The 24,706-nt window shown below is 38.5% G+C and overlaps 1 protein-coding gene across 1 annotated transcript in view; it reads right to left on the bottom strand.

The window, feature by feature from the left end:
• LOC118797174 (microtubule cross-linking factor 1) overlaps positions 1–24,706 on the bottom strand; it is a 99,226-nt gene that overhangs the window by 13,525 nt on the left and 60,995 nt on the right. The window contains 5 exon segments of the mRNA XM_036556428.1: positions 865–1,119; positions 6,333–6,500; positions 11,668–11,829; positions 14,912–15,130; positions 18,420–18,545. Of these exon segments, the coding sequence (XP_036412321.1) occupies positions 865–1,119; positions 6,333–6,500; positions 11,668–11,829; positions 14,912–15,130; positions 18,420–18,545 (930 nt within the window).

The raw sequence follows: 24,706 nt of genomic DNA, 5'->3' as shown, positions 1-24,706 counted from the left end.
AGGTGTTTATTTAGAAGTTATAAAGTGTTCTACTGGGAGAAACTCAGTGACTGCTGAGATAAACTGTCTAGGTATCTAAGTACTGTACTGTATTTGAACTACATTTAGAGATGGTACAGATCTGATACAAGGTATTGCAAGGTATCAGGGCAAAATCAATAGAAAATCCTGTAACAAATCTATCCTGAAACAGCTCACACTCACACTGTGAGATGTGACGTTGCTAGCTGTGTATTTCTCCCTGTGGGGGAGTAGACTGTTTGAGTAGTTTGAGGATGATGGGCTACTTTTAGATGCTCATCTGAAGTGAAGTGCTTGAATTAAGAACAGCTAATTTTCAAGTGTAGTAGTTGTAAAAGAAACAATAATGGGTTGCTCAAAGTTTCAAAAAAGTGGTATCACATCATCTTTAGACTTCATCATCAAAGTATTTTAATAAGAGCACTGCAGTGCAAAACAACAGTATCTTAGGAAGTGAAATGATCTTAAATTTAGTCAACATATTTTAATATTTCTCATTTTGAGCTTACTATAAGATTATTTCTTGACATTACAATTTACTTGTTTTAAGTTTATGAAGTAAAATCGTCTTCCTATATTGTCAGAACATTTTGCTTGTTGTGAGAAATATGCTTGAAACAAGCAAAATTATCTGCTGATACAGTAAGATAAATGTACATAAATAAAATTATTTGAAACAAGTAAAAATGGTCTAGAAATAAGTTTATGATATGCTTATGATAAGCTTACAACAATCTTAAAATGAGAAATATTAGATATATTGACTAGATTTGAGATCATTTCACTTACTAATATATTATTTGTTGCAGTATGTGACTATCAGGTTATGAGGCACTGCCTGACCTTCTCCATTTTGTGGCGCAGGTCGCGGATGCTGCGGTCCCACTCCTGCCGCTCCCTCTCGAACCTCTCGAGAAGTTCACTCCTTTCCCGGCTCCAGCGCAGCTCCCCGTGCTGCAGCTTCCAGCGCAGCTCCATAGCCAGGCTGTGGCTGTCCGCCAGGAGCCTCTGCTGCTCCTCTCGCTCTCTCTCACGCTCCTGCCGGGATGAGTCCGCCCCGCCCGCTGACCCTGACGCTCCTGTTCTCGACTCCTCTAGCTAGCGAGAGAACATACAATCATACACAGGCATACAATCATGCACTCACATATGCAGACAGAGATTCATCATTTTTATCTCCAGGTTACAGATTTCTTAGCAGCACAATATCCTTTAATAAGTTTAAAATCTGCCTCTTCAGAAATTTTAATTGAAAGCTAATGGGGAGCTGCAGGGATAAATGGAATATGAGATAAAAGTCCAATCATTTAGTTTTCACAAAGGACTAGGCCAGGATTTTTAACACAGACACGGCCTTTAAATGATCTGCCCATTGATTGAGTTATAAGGTTAAGTTCTTATTCATTTTAGATTTTCTAAAACGTCTGGCCAGAAAATGCTGCTGTTAAGCACTGAAATGTCAAGTCACATACTATTTGTTTAAAGATTCAGACTTGGTGAGTAACAGAACACATCTAATAATGTTACCCTATTAAGATACAAAAAGGTAACTGTTTATGTTGCAGCTTCAGAAAAAAATATAATACTCAGATTAGATATGATATTAAAAAAACAGGTAATTAGCATGACTGTATTCAAACCATTCTTACACAGAGCACTCCTGATGATTTTCTTGCCTATAGTCATCTCCATGACATATACCTTTACTTTATAAGCAATCTTTGCTTATCACCTTTACAGTGATGCTAATTTCTCCCAGCATTCTACTAGCCCTATGAGGATATAATATGTTATGTTAGCACCAAGCAAATTATGTTGTACATTCATTGTCTCACTCTGGGTTTATTAACACTTATGGCAGCTGTGGCTTAATTACAAATATTTAAAGCTAAAGCAAAACATTCAAGTAGCGCAATCTTAAAGTGCGTTGCATCTTTGAAATTAATTAAACAGTAAATATATTCTGAAAGGAGAATTCTGTAAAATTTTCTGCATAATCCAGTCACTGAGATGGAAACAAAGTTATTCAGAGTAGTTTGATGTGAAATCATGATGTTCATTGTAGAGAAACTTACCCACTCAGGTTTCTTTACAGTGGCGTATTACAGAAACTTATTAACTTTGAAATCTTATCTGTTTAGTCGCCATGATGACTTCAGTTAGGACTGAAGCTATTACAGAACAACAGTTCTTAAGTTCTTAATCTTTTTTATCTTTCAGATAACAAAACAGTATTACAGAAACATCCTAAATTCTGTCTTAACTTTAAGACAACCCCAGGGGTGTCCTAACTTCTGTTTCAATAGTTTTATGCAGTGACAGGCAGATTAGTTCACTATAACCAGGATAATGACATTAAATTTATGAAAATGGTGCTTTGAGTTTTTTTTTTCTCACAGCCTTTTTAGAAACTGAAACTGGAGAGCAGTGACGCTCTGATAAACAGCATGAAGTGCTGTCACAATATTCTTAACTTCAACTTTATTGTGCTTTAGTTCTGTTTGCCCCTTTTTACATCAGTAACACACATTGTTACATCAGTAGCTAGCTGTCTGGATAACTTGATTATTTTGATTATATACTTAAGTTTCAGCTGTGTGCTTATGTTGGGTTGCTGGGTAACAGACATGACAGTTGCTTATCAATGATTAAGATTTCCTAATCTGAGATAAAACACTGTAAGATAAGGTTCCTAAATTGAGATAAGATTTGCTTCTGTTAAACACATTAGTGAAAAATCTTGTCTTGACCTGTCAGATCTTAAGACAAAAAGATAGGAAGTTTCTGTAATACGGCCCCTGGTCTGAAACGCAACGTCTACAACGCTGATATAGGCATTTTATTTACTATCCAAAACTACCAGTGAACCTCCATGTGTCTTCTGAGTTTTTATATGTAAAGCTAAAAATGGTAAAACAGTGGTAAATTTGAAGAAAATTCATTTTGAGGACTATTTTGCCTTACAACGCCCTGCATGTAGACCACCACCATGAATGGATTAAAGAAAACATATTCTAAGCCAAAATCATATCTCAAAGCTATTGTAAAACAATGTCTCAGGCATCAAGCAGTGTATAACCATTCTACATAATAGATTTCTGTGAGGTAACTTTTAGAAGCATTAAACTCTTCAGACGTCTGTTTCCTATTAACACCACCGTGAACTGTTCTGACTCCTAAGTGTCTCTAAAACAGAGCATGTCACACCAAACCACACTGAATGACTTTGCTGACACCTGAACCACTTAATCACGTAGAAATTAAAAAAAAATGCATTGCCTTTGTGATTTATACTTTTAGTTTGTATTCATCCTGTAGGTTTCTGGTTTGGATTTGTCTTCCTTGATGTTTGGTTCTATGTTTTATTTCTATTGTTTGGTTTACTTTTGTTCTTTTGTTTAATTCTGTTCACTAAGGATATCTCTTTTTTCACCACAGCTACTAAGTTCTTGCATTCTGTTAAATCTGATATAAATAAAAGCAACTCACACTTGCATCCAGCCTCATTGCCTACACTCTCAGAAAAAAAGAATGCAAGACCAAACACAGATGCAGCGAGATGCCTGTTCAAACAACAGGAATAAAACATAGAACCAAACACAGATGAAGACAAATCTAAACCAAAAACCTACAGAATGAATACAAACTAAAGGCACAAATCACAAAGCCAAGACACAAAGTAAACACGGGGTATAATATACCGAGAACAAACAACAAACACCTGGGACTAATGAGTGGGCAGAGCTACAGACAAGAAATAGGTGAGTGGCATAACAAAAGGGTGGAACAAGGGAGAAGCCAAAAAACAAAAACAGAAGCACATGGAAGTGACACAGGGGAGAACGTAAACAAGGACATGGCAAAATGGGCAAGGCAGGGCAATGTGTTACAAATACAGTACTTTTCTGAATAAGTTACAGATTACATTTTAACAGGTAATCAGTAATCTGTATCTGAATACATTTTAAAAATAACCCTATCAACCCTAGAAGCACTGAGTCATTAATGACAGCAGCAGTGAATGAAGGAGGTTGATGTCTTATGAGAATCCTACATCCTTTTGTGTTACTCCACATCACTCTACATATTTTCATTTGTCTGTCTGTTGCCATAAAACAAACAGGGACAGAGCAGGACGACAGCCTAATCGTTCCCATCAGATCAGTGAGACAGAAAGCGGCTTATAGCGCATGCAGCATTTGACTCAGACACATGCTCACTTTTAATAGACTATGACTTCTTTTGAGAGCCAAGCCATGTAAATATAGCCAGCTATTCATAGAGGTCCCCTTACTGCTGATGACCAAAAGCTTCCAAAGTCATCTTAACCACAGAGTAAAACAAGTGAAGAGTGGTTAGTAGCTAGTAGGTAGTAACTGTTGAGACATACAACTGTTGGTATAACAACCATTTTTTAATCATTTGACAATGCTGGACTTTCAAATATTTGTTTCTCCATCTTAAACTCTACAGAATGATATTTATTTTATTGATTAACAAAGGGGATGTTGAATATTCATGCACTTTGCTCTGTACATAAACAGGGACACGGCTCTGAACATGACCGCTGTATGCACTACGAGTTTATACCCTGGTGTAGAGTGTGATATGGTTGGTCTAAAGCAGTGGTTCCCAAGCCTATTTCTGTAGTAGCCCTGCTCTGTGTAGTGTAGTGTTTCCTCTGCTGAAACAAACCACTACAGCTCAGGAAGGGCTTGTTAATTAGCTAACTCATTGCTTTTTTCATTGCTTTCATTTCTTGCATTTTTATTATTTTTGCCTGTTTTACTCTTTAATGTTCTGACAATTTTCTGTGTATTTTGCCAGTTTTTCAGTCAATATGGGATTGCTGGAGCCCTGCACGAGGCGCATAGCTTTAGTCCCATAGTCACGGGATCCTGCAGTTCCTCCATCAGCTGATAAGTGGAAACACATTTGCAGTTTTGGGACTGTGAAATGAAGAAGTAAATTGTTTTGCCCAGCAATAAAACAGCTATTTTCTTTCTAGGGAAACTAAATGTCTAGGTCAATTACTTTTTATCTAGCTGATTTAGCCAAAATCAGCCAGTTTTCCAAGCTGCCAGTGGGCTAAAAGGACAATGTTAGGCGTAACGAACCGGCGCTAGCTGTCTAATATTTGATCAACTAGTGGCTGAATCTCAAATGGAATCTCAAATACTCCCTTGCACAGCATGTAAGTCTTCCACATTCACATGGTGCATTATATATCTAATAGAGAGCCATTTATATTCAACCATAGTCTGCATGATGTAACATTTACTGCACTATTTGGGTGTAGAAGGCATGGGTTTATGATTTATGTAGTGCATTATATAGGAATTTAGCCAGTGTTTTGTTTTCTTGTTCTTCTTATACCTTCTTATATTGTTATTCCTTTAGTGACGGCCATAGTGTGTAATATTTTTTCATATTTTATAATATAAAGGAACACAGCTGATTAAATACACTGCTGCTAATGAATAATAAACAGATGTGATGCCAATTTGTAGTAAGGTAAGTTAGATATATTTGGGTCATAATCACTGATACTAACTTGCGACCTGTCTGCAATGATTATATTCAATGTGCCAGTTCTACTTTGTTGAAATGTCCTACCAAAGCATTTATTTATAGGTGACTATAAGTGAGATATTTTGATAGACTAAATCACTTGATCGGAAAATAGTATAGGTATATGTAGGTTATTTTGATAGTCTTATTCACCATATTGGAGATAGTAATATAAAGAGTCTGTTAAATACACTTGAAGTAAGGCTGAATTGGCATCAAAAACACAATAAAACCTTTGTAGAATGAAGTTACTATACTGACGACATGTAATCGTGCTATGGGATTACTCGGTGGACAAACTGTCCGATAACCTTGTTCCCAATTCTCTGGGTTTTGTGTTCACGGTCCAAAAACTGCTAAGTGTTTCCACTTAGCAGTTGATGGAGGAACTCTAGCTAGGTCTCTCTCACACAACGCTACGCCATGTTGGATGTCCGGGCCTAGCATCACGCTGGGTGGGAAGTGGTGTAGTACTGTGCTGTTTCTGTATGGTGTTTGGGAACAGACATCACATTGCGCTGCATTATGGACCTCATTTACATGTTGATTTTGATTGGTTCTTGATTAAAACACTGGTGATATTGCAGCGTTAAAAGACACCCGTACACTAATCACCGAATAGGTTTTATTCACTGTGCCGCTTTGCAGGGCATAGTGCTGTTGCCACTGAGTTTTATGAATTTGGCCCTCTGTGTCCAGCTGTGTGGTACTGTTGCTCAGCATTGTGGGAGTGGCTGTACCTGTGCTATGTGGCTCCTCATCTCGATGCGCTGTATTTCCCAGGCTGCTCTCTCACTGGCCAGCGTCTGCTGCAGCTGACAGCGTCTCTGTGCCTCCTCCCGCAGCTCCGCCCTCAGCTCCTCCAGCAGCAAGCGCAGGGCATGTAGCACCCGCCTGCTGTCCCCCACCTGGGAGAAGAGACAGAAGAGGAGGGGAGAGAGTATGATAAGGTTCCAATATTCAAATAGTTCTCATGGGACATAAATATTTGTCACAGTTATTGCCAGGTACTGCAAAAGAGCAGTTATTTTATGTGTAGCTCTTTGAAACAAATGGAGAAATTCTGTGAAAAGTGTAGGCTTTAAACTTTTAATTGACACCACATGAAACAGAAATTTTGGTAAGACATTGGTAGAAATTTTCCTATGAATACTTTATTCATTATGCTTTATAAATGCATTTATAATGTGTTTTATTTTATACATAATACGTTAAAATGCCTGGCATTTGCTTGTATAGAATTACATGCATAACATGCGTAAAACAAGACTGTATAGCTTATAATGTCAGGTTTTGTAACACACTATGATCTGCACTCTTAAAAACAGTGTCAGCATAACCAGGCAAATCCAGGCAAACATTTGTTGGGTATAATCAATTCTGCCCCTAACAGCCATGGGAGACACGGAATCTGACCTTATAAAGTCATATATTCTAGCTTTATAAAGTCTTATGCATGCAACTATAACTACTTAAGAACAATGATACAAGCTTATGCCCAGTATTATAATGTATTATATATACCAAAGAATGTCTTATAAATATCTAATGCATTTTGAATACAGGATTCAAAGGAAGTGTTACCGAAATTGTAATATAATATGGAGTCGATGAATTGTAATGGAAAGAAAAAAATACATTTGCCATGTTTTTGCTATGCACTGAAACAAATGGAAAAAAAGTTGGAAGCGCAAAGTCAAACTTGTCGATACAGTCAGAGACCAACCACTGATTTATCTAATTTCCGGTCAAAACGGTCAAAGAACAAATTTAATCACTCTCAGGGTCAGAAAAATCTTCATTATTTAAAAATTTTCATTATTTAGTGTGTCCACCTACTGCCTTTATTCTATTCTTTTTGGGAGACTCACTTTCAGTTTTTCAAAGAAATCTGCAGGGATATTTTTCCACACCTCCAAAGTTCAGTCTTAGCAGTTGGTTGCATTTTCTGCTTCTCACAATCCAAATAATCCCAAACACATTCAGGGATGCTGAGATCTGGACTCTGCCCTGTTTCTGTGCTCCTGTGCAAATGTTCTTCTTTTTCTCTATTTCCTTTTCTCAGTAATAGCTTGGCAGCTACACATCCTTTCAGACTCATAGCGTTGAGGTGTCTTCTCACAGTGGAAGGATGGACAGAAACACCTGTGGATTTTTTTCAGATCTGAAACAAGAGTGGAACTTGATTTTCTCCTCTCTCTCCAAGATGAAAGCTTTAAGTGCTGGTTATCTGATAGTGACTTTTTGGCCTACCAGGTCTTGCATGGACATTAGAAATCTCATTTCTCTGTTTTTAATCATTTGTTAATCATTTTTTGACCTCTACTTATTTAACTTTGACTTTCCTTTTTCTTACACAAGCAGAATATCTTACATCTAATCTCCTCAGACAGTGAGCTTATGTGAATGTCAGTATGAAGGGGAACATAATGTCAGTGAGAGCTCTGGGAACAGCTTTTGTTGGGAGGACACAGCTGTAACTCGGTAAGATTGGAAGAATTGAAGTGGCAGCAGGGTGCACAAAACTAAAGAATGGAAAAATTAAATACTAATAGATTTGATATTATACTTACTGTTGGAGGATTATGTGTCATTTTCTGCTAAATATCTATCCTGCTTTTTTAATTTTAATACTGAAAATAAATAACTTGTACTTAACTTGTTCTTCATGGCTGATTAGTACAAATCATTACAAATGATTACTACAAAACAATCTCAGCCCTGTGCATATATACAGTGCTGTATGCTTGTGATATATAGAGACACCACAGTTATGTGCATGACTGCGTATGTGTGAAGAGAAGGTGTAGGAGTTGGGAGGTTAATCAGAATACAATAACTAACTCCACCTCTCTTGAGGTATTTAATTAGCACCACTCGAATGCCTGCCAGCCTACCAAGCAGCAGCCGTAGACATAAGCGATCCACTCCTGCTTGTTCTGTAGTGCCTGTGAGAGCTCTTATCAGCCTCCTCTATCAGTCTGCCTCTGTTCAGTCCCACATTGGGAGCTCTCTGCCTGCCTAAGAATGCATTACATACAGTGCAATTGCAATGGAGCACTGTCTGTACACAGACTCAGCAAGACTGTAGCCTGCTGCTTCAGGAGTGCTGCCTTAGAGGTAGAGTGTTACAGTCCAGTCAAATGCAAAAGTCTGAATGCCCCTGGTCAAATTACATGTTTTGTTGGGGCACCTGAGTGGAGATTGCGAGTTCAATGCCTAGGGATGCCACAGCCATCCGTGGCTGGGAGTCGAGGAGAGCATCGTTGGCTTCATTCTCTCTAGGTGGTTGGGATCGTCCTCCTTTTGAAAAAGATGTGGTGGCTGACCTTACATGACAAGTTTTGGGTAGGTTTTATTTTACCCCAATATATTAAATTCAGAAAATAAACACTAATATTGCATTAAAATCCTCTTTATAGAGGATTTTTCCTCTTAGGTTGGCAAAAATTTACTACTCCCTATTACAAATTTATTCTATCAGCCAAGACACGTTTGGTGTTTAAAATTTGTTTCTTTAGTTTTGATATGTAGCTATGTGGCTAATGTAAATAACATGAATGGAATCTTATCTAAACCAATTACCGTTGCTTAAAACTTTGAAGATACACATAAAATAATTAACTTCAGATAACCCTTAAACTGCTATTGTTTAATAATGTGTATGTACTCTCTGCTGTACAGTATCAGCAGCTCTGATGTGTCATAGTCATGCAATAGTTTTATGTGGATAGGCAAGGCAAATTAGCCTCGATAAACATCCATTTAAGGAATGTTAAAGAGTTATAACTACACAAGAGGGCGGGAAATGAAATAAACGTGTTAACACCCTTAGTGGTTGCTATTAAACTTGATTGTCTTTGATGTACTTCAAACAGCTGCCACACAGTCTTCACTTATTTTCTTTCAAATCTGCGTAATTAACAGTGTAGGAGCAAAGCTCAATATCAAAGCAAGATAAAAAAATGATGTGCCGTTTAGAGTAGTGCTGTACTGAGAATGATCCACCACCCACATAACACCTGGACAACAGTGGTCCTTAATTCTAGGGAGCACACACTTGTACGTGTGTGTGAGTAAGGTGGTAATCAAAATGTTGATGGTGATTTGTTGAGATATTGGCCCATTTTATCACTTCATGAGATGAGTAGAACATTTTTTCATGAAAATATGTAAAACATGCACAAAAAGTAACTCCTTTGGAAGACCGAAAAAGTCCAACAGGAAAATGACTCTCATACGAAAACTACAAAAAGATGGACTATAAAAAGGTACGACCTGAATTAGAACGAGTCAAACTACAATAATATATGGGTAATTTGTGGATATATGTGGATAACAAAATTACTGTCTGGAGTTACTTTAGGAACTGTTCCTTTTTCCCCAAAAAATTTCAATGAAATATGTGGGTTATTAAAATTTTCAAATACTGGTTGGATAGGGAGTGTCACGAAGTGGCCTCACACCAAATGAATACAGAAAAAAACTGTAGGCAGCTTCCTATATTTATACTTTTTTAAATCTTTGTGCGTGTTTTTTATTTTAAAGGTGTTTTAATTTACTACAAATATCATAATGGCATTGAATACGGCACATGTTGCTGTACAGATTTGATTATATAACAAAAAAAAATCCTTTCTGACTGACATAACAATTCAGCATTTCAAGATGTATAAAATCAAAGCCGCATACAAAATGCAACACTTAGGCCTAATGAAAAATGGATGGGAACAGAGTGAGTGTTTTCTGCTTTTACCCAGACAAGGCAGCGGATTGCTGGGGCTGGAGCACTCAGCTCTGTTTCTAGTTTCACAGTGGGAAAATGTCCCTAGCGCTGAGACCAGTGGACACATTCAGCACTCACATTGCTTTCTCTTCCCTATCTTTACTTAGGACTCTCCATTACCCTGTCAAAATGCAATAAAACAGGAGAATGAAAGCACAGCAAGTGACTAACAGGGGCCATAGTTATAGCCTACAGTTTTCTAATGTATTATTTTTTCCCCCTAATGTCCACTTATGACATTTGTTTGGTTTTATGTAACAAATACAGTAATTCATTCTAAAGGTCTTTACACATTGAGCTCAGTTTATTTGTGCGATTTATTCAGATGCCAACAATGATTTCCAGCACGTGTAACTGATGATAAGCCACACACTAAACGTGATTTTTCAGATGCTGCAATATTAATATTTTTGCCCTCTTTTGCCAGCGACATGAACTCTCTGACCAATCACGGTCATCTCTTTCATTGGCATGGCTATACCAAGATGACAGATCAGCTGTGTTCCAGCAACTGGAACATTTTTGCAAATGTCATAATGATCACAATCTCCAAAAGCAGCTCAAACAGGGCTAAAACACTCCTACAGCATTTTAATTCACAAAAACCGCAGCACAGCAATGTTTCGCTTTGCAGACTGTGTCATACTGTCATGCAGTTTGAAGCTAAATGCGCGCATAGAATTTGCCAGTAGATTACATCCACTTTCTTCTGGTTGCTATAAAGAAGCAAAGGAAGACAACCAACTCTGTCCGGGACTGATAACCTAATAACCAATCAACTACCAACTTTAGTGAGGGGGAACCAATGGTGGCCAAATTTCTATGGGGATCAGTGCTACTCCAGGCCCCTCTCAGACATGTTAAAGAAATTGACACATTAAACTAGCAGTGCTGTGGCCTTCCAGACCTGAAAGTGCTCTTTATATCTTATGGTATTGTATATTAGCACTAGAGGTTGGCGATATGGCAAAATGTAATATCACGATACACGCTATGACATGATACACATTTTTTCTGGCATCTGATACATTGGAACAAACAAAGTAGCTGCACAGTTAAAGAAAATACTAACAAAAACTATGCAAAATGCATTTAAACAGGACTACCTTCTGCTCTTTTATAATGAAATGTATCCACGACATACTCAGAAAAGTGCATTGTTATGTATTGTGACATAACTTATCACCATAACAATAAATATTGCCATATTGCCCAGCCCTATTTAGAACTTAATATCAGCATCACAATGTGGATTCTTGCCAAAGCCATGATAGAAAACAGTACAGTACCTGTTTCTGATACTGGAATCTTTCCGGTGAGGGCAGGAGCGGTCCAGGTTCAGAGACGTCTCCCCACATCGGCTGGGGACACACTTTATCCTCCCGCTCTGTTTCCCCCTCTCCATGCTCCACCACCACTCCCACCTCTGGAATACTCTCCAACCGCTCATACTGAACAACAGAGTGACACAGACGGTTGAATTATTTAAGGTAACACTTTATTGTAGGGTACTGTTCATAAACCTACATAACCATTTCTGAAGGTGGATTTTAATAGGATTAATTTGTCACAAAGGCTGCTTTGATGATGAGTTGACATAACACCTATTTCAGGTGACATTGTTTTTTTTCCTTACATTGGGTTGTTTGTTTTTTGAATGTTGTGGCATGTTATGGCATGTAGTTGGCATATTATGACATATTATGACAACTACATCCTTAGCAGATGTACCAACAGCTGCAGGGAAACACAGGGAAAAGCCTGTATTCTAGGACTGTTGTAAGACTGGGCTACTGCAGACTGATGGACAGTGCACACCCAAATAAATACTTCATAATTGCATCTCCAGTCTCCTGGCTCGCTCCTTGGCATGGAAAACATTGGCAAATATAAAGCACATTACGTCCTCAGTAAAACTCAAATTATAAATGGACTGTAATTGCTTAATGTAGTTTTGTTTTCACACTCAGGTTTATAATATAATCTATTTTTTACACCAGCTTACAAATGTTGAGTTTATTGGTTAGCACGTTAAACAACTTAGATACTTAGCTGTGTCAAAGCTACAGCACTGGTATAAGGATTTTACCTAAAGGCCATAGAAAATACACACCTCTGCAATTACAATGTCATGATATCTGCATAATAGTAAGAGGAAACTCACTTCATCTAAGGGTAGAGAATATACAGAACTCTGTCATTACAGGGTAAAGACTGTCAGTGTGAAAACCTTCACTGTATAGGAGTTTTACAGCAGCTTGTCATGTCCCTGTTACCACAGAGAATGCTACAGAGAACCTTTTTGAAGTACCACAAGCCTAGCCATGAGTAGGCCTGGCTAAGCCTGGGCCTACCCAGATGCTGTGCCAGTATACTTTAGCCTAGGATTATTAGGTTTAGGTTTTTTAAGGTTGCTGTCTGATTTTAACTCAATCATGTCTTTTTCAGGCCCACCCATTATGCCATCATGCTTTAGCCTATGATAAATACCTTTAAGTTTGCTGTGTTATTTTTTCTTGTCTTTGTACATCACAGCTGTCTGATTTTTGCTCGGTTATGCTGTCTTCATTCGGCAAAAAATGTGCTTTTCACGAGTTGACATGCTTTATAGTGAAGGGTGTTGCAGTATTGGTCGGATTTATGTGAAACCAGCATTCTGGTTGATGTGTACACAGTCTCGCTATTGTTTTGTATCACCACAGGGTGTTAGCATTGGAATACTTTGGGCGATGACTGCACTGCTGTCAGCAATAGGCTATAGCCTGATGTTATGACATTGTAGTATTATGTGCATTTGGAAAAGTTGCTAATTTTTGCCTATGCCACTGTGAAGTACTTACTTTTGTTCAGACATTCTGACTTGGCAAGCTATGTCACATCATCAGCATTATGCCACTGAGTTACAAAGTAAGATGCCATAATGTGCTGTCATTTCAACCCTGAAATGACAACCTAATGACAGAAAAAAAAATGTCACCTGACAGATGGTATTACACCTATTGGAATAAGTGTTTATAAATGTTTGTGTAGGTCTGTGTCAGTTGTCATGAAGGTCTTATGCAGGTGTCATGTAGCCTTATGAACATACGTTCTACAGTACTTCACTATAAAGACTATACAAATGCTTTATGAACTGTACAAATGCTTTAATAACTGTGGTATAGACTGCCTAAGACAAATATGTCTTCAGTGTTCTCTGGATAAATGTCAGTAAGTGAGACTGTTCACAGTAATCAATGTGGTCTGTTTTCATGCTTCATGCAGCCATTATATAAATCACTTTGAGCAATACTGCAGTTCAATTCAGTGACTAGCCTTCTAGCCGAATGACTCCAAACATTATTGATTTGCTTTACAGGGATGTGGGAAATGAACATTTGTTTACTGAGGAGCACAGCAGCTGCTGGACCCGACAGGCTGTGAAATTAGAACATCATGCAAGATATGCAAAAAGAAAATGTTGATTGTTCATTATATGATCTAATCAAGTACAAACTGACTTGGCTGAGTGAAGATTACATCAATGCATTATAAAAGAAATATGACATGGGAAGTCTTTCCAAAGTTAAACATGGCTTTGCATCAGCATTCATTTCAGCATTTGCATAGTTTCATCATCTCTTGAAAGTGGAATTCCTCAAATTTTTCAAAATTTCTACATAATTCAATCAGAGTGGTTTAACTTAAAATGTCACAAGTCATTCAGAGTGGTTTAATGTAAAATGGTTCATTGTAATGTAACTTACCGATGCATAATTCTTTACAGTGATGGTGACTGGAACTAGGGGTTAAGCTGGCTACAGCACTAATATAGCTATTCTTTTAACAATACAAAACCACCAGTAACCTACACATCTTCTGAGTTTTAATATGTAATGTTGATAATGGTAAAAAAAAGAAAAAAGTTTGGTCTGCCTTACATTGCCCTGTATGTACCTCTCTGCCATTACTGCACTTTAAAAAATGTTTTAATCCAAAACTCTCATAACGATGGTAAAACAATGCCTCCTCAGGCATGACACAGCATATTCATAATAATTTCATGCCCTAACTTTCTGTGAGGGGGCTTTTAGAGGCATTAAACTCTTCAGACGTCTGGTTTCTATCACCCCTCCTGTGAAAAATTCTGACTTGATAAGTGTCTCTACAATGAATCATTTTACATTAAACCACTCTGAATGACTCTGATAAGATCTTAATGAATTAATAATCCCAATTTTTTTGAAAAATTATACTTAAGCACTGTGAAGCTGTTAAGGTTTTCCCATTCCCTATCATAGAAATGACCGTCCCACTGGCAGCCACATCTTTCCGTGCCATTGGCTCATACCTAACACTCATTTCTGGCTTAGGCCACACCCACTTCTACTTTGTACACAAGTAAAGCCCTAACGCACTGTTTATGTGAACTGCCACTGTGGACTGTAATCTCTTCACAATGTGGCTTTTACTATCATCACTTTTACTATAATCACTTTGGAAACCACTTTGGCTCGAGCAGACGTGTGGTTTTGTTTCCTCACTGAGCTTCACCTCAGCGTGCGCCCCCTCCTCAGCAATGTCGGTCCTGCGACCGAGCCTCCAGTGCTTGAGGATCCAGCGGAGCTTCATGTACACGATGATGGTGTTCTGCCGGAACAGACGTACTTCCTGCTGCAGCAGAGCTCTTTCCTGAGGCCATGCCAGCTCGTGCGACTGCAGCCCCTGCAGCTCCAGGCACCGTCGTGCCTCCAAGCGTCTCCTCTCCTCCTCCTGCAGAGAGAAAGAGAGAAAAGGAGTCAGTGGAAATATTAAGGCCATCACAGTATCAATATAATACTGAAAAAAGTTGTGGCCAAATTAAAGCAGAATTAAGTGTTCTGCTGCTAGCATCTTAGTACCAAATACCACAGGGCACCTTCAGAGGTCTTGTAGAGTCCATGCCTTGACCTCATCGACACAGAGGACCAACAGCATACTAGGCATAATATAAATATTCGGTTTATATGTGTAGTATTTAATTAGTGCTCCACAGAATCTCAAAAACCAGAATTAAAAATTGTGCCAAACCTAAAAAACAATAGTATGGATTCACCCCTAGTAAAAACATAGTCTGTATAAAGCAAATGAACAGAACACGATTTTCATAATGCAGGTTACTGGAAAATGCAATGCAGGTTAAAATCAACCTGGAATCAAAATAACCTTTTTCACCTTGTTAGTTTCTGTCCTTGGTCATATTAAGAATGATCCATCATATCATATAATTTAAAAGACAAAATTCTTGTGAAGATGTAACGATTTTTGCCTGCCTCTAAAATGCCTTCTGAATTTTGATTACATCACCATGCATCTGTGGGGGTGGAAAGGTAAAATTAACCAATAATATTTAAGATAACATTTTACAACCCCTACCATCATTGAACAAAAATGCTGAGCTAGCTTTGAGACCCCCATATTTCTCTCGTAAAGATAGCACGTTACAGACAGAAAATGCGTTTTGATTTCAAATTCAAGGCTGCACTAATAGGGACAAGAAAAGAGAAGCTCTTTTAAGCTGAGTCTATCTTGTGCTTTCTTTATGTACACTGAGATTAAGGACTTTTACCCACAGCAAACATAAATAACATGACAACATTATGTGGCGTCATACATATGAGTCTATGGTTAAACTACATTCCCATAAACTCTTAAAAGATTTTTTTAATTCTTCAGCCCTAAATCTATATATGGGCAATGTGTTTACTGTTAAGCAGGTCTAGTTCATCATTAAGCACCTGGCCCTGAGGAGTTCCTTACACACTCACCCAAAAGTGTGAACTCAGTCATATTATCCTCTCACTACAGTTACAGGATCTGCTTTGAAAAGTCCACGGGCAAAATACAGCCACAGAGCAGGTCACTGACATTTAATCTTATCTCTGTGCTGCACAATGAAAAATCTGAACCTGTGACCTTGTTGTTATGGATCTGAACAGGGCTGGCGCCAGTTATAGGCAGAACAGGCAATTGCCTAGAGCCTCTACCTTGTCGTGGGCTTCCACTTCATTGCTCGGCATCAACAAAAAAGAGTAAATGAATATTAATTTTCTTATTAGTTGTTCGCCACTGGTCATAAAACCAATCAATGGCACAGTCTGTCCGTCATAGACCCTCCTATATAAAGAGATCTGATATGCCCCTGAAGAGCAAGCCCCAGTCGCGTAATCATTACTGCTGCTAGTGTTATGATGCTGCACTTTTTTTCCTCAAAAGAAAAATCAACAGCAGCTTAAATCATGCACTGAGAAAAAAAATTCAGAAACAAATTAGATGAAATCCCTTAAACTAGGGACTGAATTGTGGAAACTGTATTGTGTATCATAATGAAAAAATATTTTAAATGGTTATGAGTACAAGTAAAATATTTAACTTTTTTGTATTATGTAACAGTATTACAGTCAATAACTACCCACAAACTAGAGATGGAGCGTTCAGTGTTTTTGAGGCCGATACTGACCGCTGATTGCCTTTCAGCACAGTCGGCCGATAGCCGATATCGATCAAGGGCAGGGCTGAATGCCAGAATTATAGGCACAGAAGCGAATCTCAACAGCAAAACAAACAGACCCCTCCCTTCAGTGCTCCTTCAGAAGCTCTGACCCCCAAATTTGCGCATTGCAAACGACACTTTTTAGATCTCTGTGGCCATAAAACCCCTCGCAAACGTTGTTCAGACAAATGCCATGATATAACGTTAGAGCGAACAACAACACAGCAAGTAACGTAACTAACGTTAGCTGGGTTGTAGGTTGGCAAACTCACTGCAATCGCTACTGTAAAGCTAATCACAAACATAACCTACCGACCTACTGATTCTGTGAAATAGCTAAAAATAAAATTAATGTTACTCATACCCATCAAGCAGAAACAGAGAAACCTGCAGTGTAAGCTAAGCTAAGATTAGCACTCGGATGCTAACATGCTAACAGAAATGAATCCTCGAAGCTTTGACAACAAACCACAATCATTACAGCTCACGTTCACACAGCGAGTTTACAGCAAGATAGGAGTCAAATATACAGCAAGATAGGAGCCAAAAAAATGTTTTTCATTAGTGAAATAGACATGATGAGGCTAAAGTTGGCTTCCAATTTGCCAGCTTTTTGTTTAAATTTTCCTGTTGGGTACTCCTGTGGAGTAAGTAACTTCAGCCTGCTAAACACATGTGAGTGTGTTACAGGCCAGGTCAATGAGGTGCTTAGCATCTAAAAAAGCTTTTTTTGCATACAGTTACAATAAGAGATCCTGTACCCGAAGTTCATTTAGTGCTTTATTAATCTCTGTGGTTTAGGCATTTGTTATTTAATACACCTACAGAACAATGACTCACTCAAATTATAGTTTACAGCCATATAGTCTCAGATCAGTGAATATGGCGAACATGAAAAGCCCAGCACTCTTACTTTGAGATGGTAGATATAAAATCTCATTAATCATTTATCACACTGTAAAAAAGTGGGGGCAAAAAAACAAATCGAATATTTATTATGTTTAGATACTGTAAGAAGCACATCTAGGGCAAAGCTGGATGTTAAAAATAGTCTAATCTCCATAAGATCAACGAACATGAACATCTTATTTGTAGTGTCTCAAAATAAATTTCATATAAGCAACTTCAAAAATACAAGAATTAAACCCTCCTTGGTTAATATTTCAGTTCTCAACATGTTTACACTCAAACACATTAGGCTTGAATATTTGTAGATGTATATTCACCCTTGATATGCACTTCTGTTCATATCTTAATAAGAACAGTGTAGTGTTGGGTTTTACACAACGTAAGCTTAGATATATGCAGCTTACTGATAATATCATGTGCTTGAGGTTTGTTTGAAATCACTTAAATCTCTTCACATCTATTTCCATACCTGAAGGCTTGCAGTTCATTTATCTAGAATGGGATCTGTAGATAAAGCAGCCCTTTAGCTGAACATAAGCCCACTGTAATTAGCAGCTGGTGGGCTGTGGATGACCTTGTGGAAGCTGTGGAATATGCAGCCATGCAGACAGTTTGTCCTACCTGAGTGATGGCAGAGGACAGGCTCTCTCTCTCCTCCTGTCCTGCTCTCAGTCTCCTTTCCGGGTCCAGGCAGAATTGCATTTCCCTGGCAGGGGTCCCCACATCTGGCAGGCTTGGGTCCCGGAGCTGAACCCACCACAACACAGAACGTATATCTCAGAATATGTTCTAACATGATACGAGATATTTTTACAACCTAAACTTCACCCTCTTCTTGTGAGCAAATGCCATCTTATCATTACTGTCTTTAACAGCCTATAATCTATTAGTCTAACGTCATATTGTTGTTGTAGTGGTCTGCCATTAATATTTGCCAAGAATTTTCAGTCATAATTGTGCTTTGCTAATGTTAGCACTATTAACTAAGTTAAACGATTAAGGCTCTAACTAACTAGGCCGACTGTTTTCTAGCTAGACCCAGATAGCAAGCATGTATCAGTCCGCTGACTTAATAAGGTCAGCACCTACTGACTGTATGCCACTGCTGGTCCACATTCGGACCCCCCAGATTACTGTCCTGCACACAAGGTCTAACAAGTTTTTAATCTCCTCAAACTGATTTTAAATGCACATAACCTTTTATTTTGGAAAATAAACTAACAATTATTACAAACAGTTGAGAAAAAAAATCATGAAAATTATTTTGTTGAAAATGTTGTTGCTGACACTGTGCTGGATTGATTACAGCTGCATAACTGACTTTATTTGTGATATTGCTCTTAAAATTCTTTACTAAAGCAATGTACAATGGACATCAAACGAAGGGAAATAAGTTAACCGGATTGTGAGTGGAAAAGAGACAATAAAAAGTAGCTTTGTCTCTAATACTCTGCTTAACCAACAACTTTGCTGCCCAGAAAATGCTGAGCAAAAAGCTAGTTGGCCACCAGCTTTACCGTTAGCAGGCCAACAGTGGCCCGCTATCCTCTTGCTATCTGGGGACATGCTGTTTTGGAGAGTCTACATTGCTAATGTTAACATCAGTATTGACTATTGGCTAAAAGAGGATTTTCCCCTTACCTCAAATTAATTTTCCCCTTCCGTTTTTTTAGTTTAGCAGTGGAGCTAAGAGGCTGACACTACATGAAACAAAAAAAGATTTTTGGTGACAGACTTCCATTACTTTTTTAGCTATATTAGCCTCATAACTCCAGTGAATAAATTAAAGAAGCAAACTTTTGACACCAAACATGTCTTGGCCAGTCATCTACATTTGAGAAAAGAGGTAAACTGTGCAGATCTGATTTAGCTAGGCTAACAGTGTGACTGTTGGCGAGCCATGCTAATGATTTGGACTCTGAAGGTCACAGTAAATAAACATCTATTTATTGTTGCATTATTTGATGTTATTTAACTTATTTAATAACCCTGAAATAATACATTTATTCTGTGTGCATGACAAACATATTTGGTGGGCACCAAAATGTGGTCACTGTTCAAATATCACTATGCCTATCATGATGGGGACCCCAGAACCAAAAGAGCAGGCCAAAAATGATCTTTTTTCATGATTATCACAAAAAGGTTCTGCTTTGAGGGTATTTTTAAGAGTAAACTGTATTTTGACTTCTTTGACTTCACTGCGTATCAATTACTGTAGCTCTTTTGAATTATTCTCTGTATCTCCAACATATTCATTAAGCTTGCATTTTCTACTTATTGCCAAAATTTGCAAAATCATTTTTCCCTCCTTTAAAATGAATTTAACTGTGAAGTAAGCAGTGGCCTGGTTCTTAGCAGCTGCTCTGTGGGGAGCTGGTGTCCTAATAACATCCTCTCAGGATCCTCAATGTCAGACGCAAACAGACAGAAATGCAGAAGAGCTAATTCGACGTGCCAGTCGAATCCTACAGCCGTGAAACAAGCTTTGATTTTGCCTTCCACAGAAACAGATTTAATTCTCTTTCTTTCTTCTGAAGGAGGAATTTCAGACAGACATAATGTCCCATTGAGTTAGACACATAATGTTCTATGAGTTCAGGCAAATTTGCATGAGAAGCATTAATATGTAGGCTACAGCAAAACAGCACACTTGGCGAGAAGGGTCTAGCCGCAGAGCCGCAGTACTGCACTCTCAGACCCATACTCTCAGCTCTGTTTTTAGAAACCCTTAAACATTATAGCTGAGTCCCAAATGGCTCCTTACTCCCTGCATAGTGCCCTGTGTGAGTTATGTACTTTCGACTCCTACACAAAAATAGTGCAGCACATATCACGAGGGGAATTGTGCACTTGTGGCTGAATCTCAAATGGCTCTTTGTTAGACACATTATGCACTGTTTGGGTGCTGGCATCATTACTTTAAGACCTACGTAGTGCACTACACAGGGAGTAGGGAGTCTTTGCGATTCAGCCTAAGTGATTATGAAATAAAGGAGGTTTGTCGTGCGGTCGAGCTGGAGAGGCTGGCTGTGTGAACAGTGGTGATTTACACCTGTGCTCGCTTAATAGCAGCCTAGGACCAAAATATACTTTAGTACTGAAAGTACCAAAGGTGTTATTATAAATACAAACAGTTTCTCTGTTAGTATGGTTTTTCTCATCTAATCAGAGTAAGGTAGTAGATGTTCAGTCCATTGTTTACTTCCACACTCAGGCATGCTAAAAGTGTGGCTGCGGTTCCTAAACGGAGGTGTAGGGAGCTGAAAGTGCAGGTCTGAAAGTGTCCATGCTAAAGTTGTGGTGCTGCGGCTCTGCAGGTGGATACAACTGCTCTTGGCGCTAACTGGTGCTAACTATGCTTTTTCTTGGCAAGTTTTTCCATGGCACACAGATGTGCTGTTATGTCCCAATACACATACTATACTATAAAATAGAATATATTATATCATTTGATGCATGTAAGACCGTCAAACGTTAAATATTCTTTTTTTTTTTGGTCAAATTTGAATCATAAGCAGTATTTGGTAATACCATAATACAATATAATACAAGCTTTCATCACAAATTTGAGTCAAGATGGCATACTGAGGCAATGTTCAATCTTTAATTGTACGTTATTTCACTCAGTGTATCATGTTTTACTTGTTTCTTTTTTTCTAACATTCATTCAAGAAGGCTGACGGAGGAGATGTAGTGAGTTTTACGTTTCATAAAAGTGTACAGATATAATTTTATTTACAATTTTATAGCCGTAAATAATTTATTTATGATTTCTTAGCTTAGCACTAGGTTCATGTTGTCAAGCTGTATTTGCTGGTTAGTGTTACCAAATCATTGTCCCAACTTGTGTAACATAACTGTGTAACATACTGTGGCATCAGAGCACACTTGTGTTCTGTTTCATTTAAAAATAATAAAGTAACCTTTATTATTCATAAATTCATTGAACCTGTTCATAAATGTTTGTGCAGGATAATTTTAGGTTAGTTCTGCTGCATTTATTATAAGTGTATTCATTGTGGACTCGTTCTGAAGGCTGGAGCTAGGAACTGTCAGGGCTGTGTGTTATAGGAAGCTATAGAGAGCTAGAGCAAGTTAACAGGAAGAACCTGAGAACTGTGTTTATCCCACTTCTGACACCAATGTGACATGAGGGTGTTCTCAGCTTGGACGCATTGAGGTTCTGGTCTATAACTCAGCTTTACGTGATATACTCAGCATACAGAAACAGTAAAAACACAGTTCTCATGCTAGCGCTTGGCTCTTACTGTCAGCTCAATCTTGCTACAGCACACAGCTGCCCTTCAGAATAGTCCACAAAGGATAAACCTAGAGAATAAACCCAGGAGAACTAAAATAGCCTAAAATTAGCATGAACAAACATCCATAAACATGCTACCTTTTATTTTTAGACTAAACAAAACACAGGCATTCTCAACTTTCTTGTATAACTAGGATAATGAGGATTCACTGTTAACTGCTAGCTGGGTATTCAGCTTGCAGTGTTTTACATAAAATTTTGACAAGAACACTGAGCTGAGTAAACCGCTGTCATATTTAGGGAGTGAGAATGATTGATGTCTATCTAAGTAAAGTGTCACAGCCATTTTTGTTTAAGCTAAAATGCTACCTATCTAGCTGTCTATGAAGACAATGGGAAGCAAACTGACTAGGTATCTGACTGGGTAAGTGTGTAATTATAACGGGCCCTGACCATTTAAGTGGTTATACCAAGTGCACTCTACTATTTTAGCACTGGCTAAGTAGAAACCATTCAGTGTTGAATGTGACAGTGTTCTTTTAAATGCTAATCGTGGACTTTTTATGAAATTGCTGAAACATAAATGCAGATTTAACACACAGTACCACACACTTTGTGGTAATTTTCACTTATTAACGTAACAAAAGCCTTTTCAGATACCAGAACCATGAGCGGTAAATGTGAAACATAGTACAAGCTAGCCCAAAATGCCTGTGGTGAATGAGTGGCAAATGAACACAAGTAATGAGAAATCAAAGCGACCTTAAATTAAGAGCAGTGGCTGTGAGTGGAGTGACCTTCACAGACAGAAAGTGCACCACGGATGATGACGTGAGATTGTGTGACCGCCAGTACTGCATAGCAGACTGAGTTGTAATATATATGTTTTCTTTTTTCCTTTTTTTTAAACCTAAACTGGTGTTTTTTAAATGAAAAATTGTTTTTGGATTTGCATCTTTTCTAATATATTAAACTGCTGAACTACCTTGCATTTGCTTCACTGGGTGATATCAAATATATGCATAATAGTGCACAGAATCTTCCTTTTTGGGGGCTTTTTCTAGAATACTTTTAACAAGACCATAATACAACAAGACCCTAAGATAATTTTCTCAATTTAATGACCCAAATGCATTGTGTGTTCTATAATTTGTCTCTCTTTTCCTTTTTGCAAAGATGCATTAGAGAATAAGGTAAAGTTACATTTAATAAACACCACTCAACATAAAAACAAAGCATAAACAATCTCTATCTTGAAATTTGGAGCAAAGAAAACAACATTCTACTTTATATTGCTCTCAGAAGACTTCTTTGCTCCTTGATGCTGTTCTGAATTTAGCATATTTAAGTTATAACGGCCTAAAAAAACTCCTTTTTCGGAAATTCATAGAGGCACTACAGAAGTCAAGCACATGATTAAAAGGCATCAGAGCTATCTGAAGGCTGGGAGGGAGATGGACGAGGCACTGACCTCGGGTCTGACACTGTGGGGCCTGGCGTATCTACTGAGTGCGGGGGCTCCCCTGGGTGCGGCGGGCCCTGGGGCCTCCGGGCCAGTCTGCCGGCCTAGGGACCACTCCAGCTCCTGCCTCCGCCCGGACTGTGAGTGAGGGAGGGGGGGACAGGGAGGGAGGAAAGGGGTGGATGGGGTCAGGAGTGAGGGGGTGGGGGTGGAGAAGGGGGGAGGGTAACGAGGGGAAGGAGATGCATGGAGTCGATTGGTGAACGACAAAACGGAAACGACGCACGAGAAGACACGGAATTTAAAAAGGGGTGGGGCAGTAAAGGCGGAACTTAATGTGTAAAAAAATAGTAAAAGAAATGGAACTGATCAACACACACAGTTTAAAAAAAGAGATGATGATGATGGAATAAAACCATGGCAGAGACAGAAACAGAGGCAGAGCGGGCTACAAGACGAAGAAAAGCGCAAAAAGGAAAACCAACTTAAAGATAATGCCGTAGGAGAGTGATGAGAAAAGGACGAGTATGAGGATGAACAGAATCATGGGCTGAAACATCTGAAGGAAACACAAAGAGAACGAGGGAGAGAGACAGACGAAGAGAGAGGAGAGAGAGAGGAGAGAGAGAAAAAGAGAGAGAGAAAGAGAGGGAGAAAAGGGGCAAGGGAGGGAAAAAAGAATGCAAAACTCTTGTTATGAAGCGCATGCAATGAGGGATACATGAGTCTAAAAAACCAACAACCAAAAAACTGTGCAGTGAACACTATGCTAAGCGCTAAAGGCATGCACGCACATGTGTCGCTTGCCCGTGAGTGTGTATGTGTGTGCGTGTGTGCACCTCGGCCATGCTGTGGAAGCAGCGTGCAAGTGAGATGTAGTTATTTGTCAAAGGCCTTTATTGGTTACCAGTGATTTGTATCTGACTCCATCTTAATGTATGATGTACAGGCCATGGCTTTGTGCTTGATGCCGAGACAGTCTGTATTTATTTGTTGGTTTAAGTGTTGTGTCCAAAAGCATTAGCCACCCAGCTTCACCAATGGGTTCCACCAATGAACATGAGCCAAAATGTGACACCATCAGAAATAAATACGAAAAAACCTTTCCAAAGCTCTGTGTGAATGTTTGCATTTCCAGAATAAAAAAAACTTAAGTTGGAATATAGAAGCTTTAATTTTTTT

Source organism: Colossoma macropomum, unplaced genomic scaffold, assembly GCF_904425465.1.
Source record: "Colossoma macropomum unplaced genomic scaffold, Colossoma_macropomum, whole genome shotgun sequence".
In the NCBI taxonomy this organism is placed as follows: domain Eukaryota; kingdom Metazoa; phylum Chordata; class Actinopteri; order Characiformes; family Serrasalmidae; genus Colossoma; species Colossoma macropomum.
This window is presented reverse-complemented; position numbering and strand designations above follow the sequence as displayed.